At 56.7% G+C, this 974-nt stretch overlaps 1 protein-coding gene across 1 annotated transcript; it reads right to left on the reverse strand.

The window, feature by feature from the left end:
• Positions 1 to 228: 228 nt before the first annotated feature.
• LOC121965343 (nuclear pore complex protein Nup50-like) lies at positions 229 to 888 on the reverse strand (the record flags this gene model as incomplete). The annotated part of the gene is made up of 1 exon (XM_042515500.1): positions 229 to 888. A coding segment is annotated over one exon (660 nt), but the record flags the coding sequence as incomplete, so codon positions are not given.
• Positions 889 to 974: the final 86 nt, after the last annotated feature.

The raw sequence follows: 974 nt of genomic DNA on the forward strand, positions 1-974 counted from the left end.
AGAAAGTAGGAAAACATTTTTATTTTTTTTTTACTGAAACAATTTTTTATCAAAATAATTGATTGAAATCTTTAAATGAATTAATGGCTGCAGCTCTAAAGTGATTAATCAAAGTGGCAGATTATTGATTAATTGGCTCTTCATACTTCCTGTGACACAAGACAGATTTGAGTCTCTGAGCTTCCTCTCTACATTTGAGGACGTTAGAATATTTTCGTGGCGGCGTACCTGCGGGCCGGGCGTCCTCGGACTTGGTCCCGCTGAAGGACAGCGGCGCAGCAGCTCCGGGAGCTCCAAACAGGGAGGTCTGGCTGGAGGAGGCGCTGGAGGAGAAGGAGAAGCTGGGGGGAGTCGATTTGGACCCTAAGGAGCCGAGGACCGAGCTGTCCACCTTCTGACCGAAGTTAAACGTGACGCCGGCGTTGACTGGAGCGGCGGTGGCGGTTTTGTCCCGGGTCGAGTCTTCTGTCGTGCTTTTGCCAAAGGAGAACAAAGCGGCGGCGGCGGCTGGAGCTGCTGAGGAGGAGGACGAGGGAGGAGGAGGAGGGGTGGCCGTGGTTGGCAGCAACCCTCCCTGCTTCTTCTCCTCAGAGCCCCCGTCGGCAGATCCGGCTCCATACTGGCGCTCGATGCTGGCCAGGTGGCGCTCGTAATCCCTGAAGATGGGGTTGAGATCGCACAGCGGGTTGTCGTTCACGTGCTTGGTGATCCAGTCCCGCACGGAGCAGTTGAGAGCGGTGAGCTGCCGGCTGTACTCCTTGTTGCCGACACTGCTGCTGCTGCTGCAGGAGCTCGAGCTTTGAGTCGGGCTCGGGGTGGAGCCATTGGTCTGCTTGGCGCTGATGTCAGCGGTGGGTTTGGCGGAGGCGGGGCCGTTGAATGTTAGACCTGAGATGATGAAGGGAGAAGCGTTAGCGTGACAGCAGCTGGAGGAGAGAGACCCCCTCCCCCCTCTGCAGCCCCCCCGTCCTGCC

The sequence above is a fragment of the Plectropomus leopardus genome, unplaced genomic scaffold (genome assembly GCF_008729295.1).
Source record: "Plectropomus leopardus isolate mb unplaced genomic scaffold, YSFRI_Pleo_2.0 unplaced_scaffold19682, whole genome shotgun sequence".
Lineage (NCBI taxonomy): Eukaryota > Metazoa > Chordata > Actinopteri > Perciformes > Serranidae > Plectropomus > Plectropomus leopardus.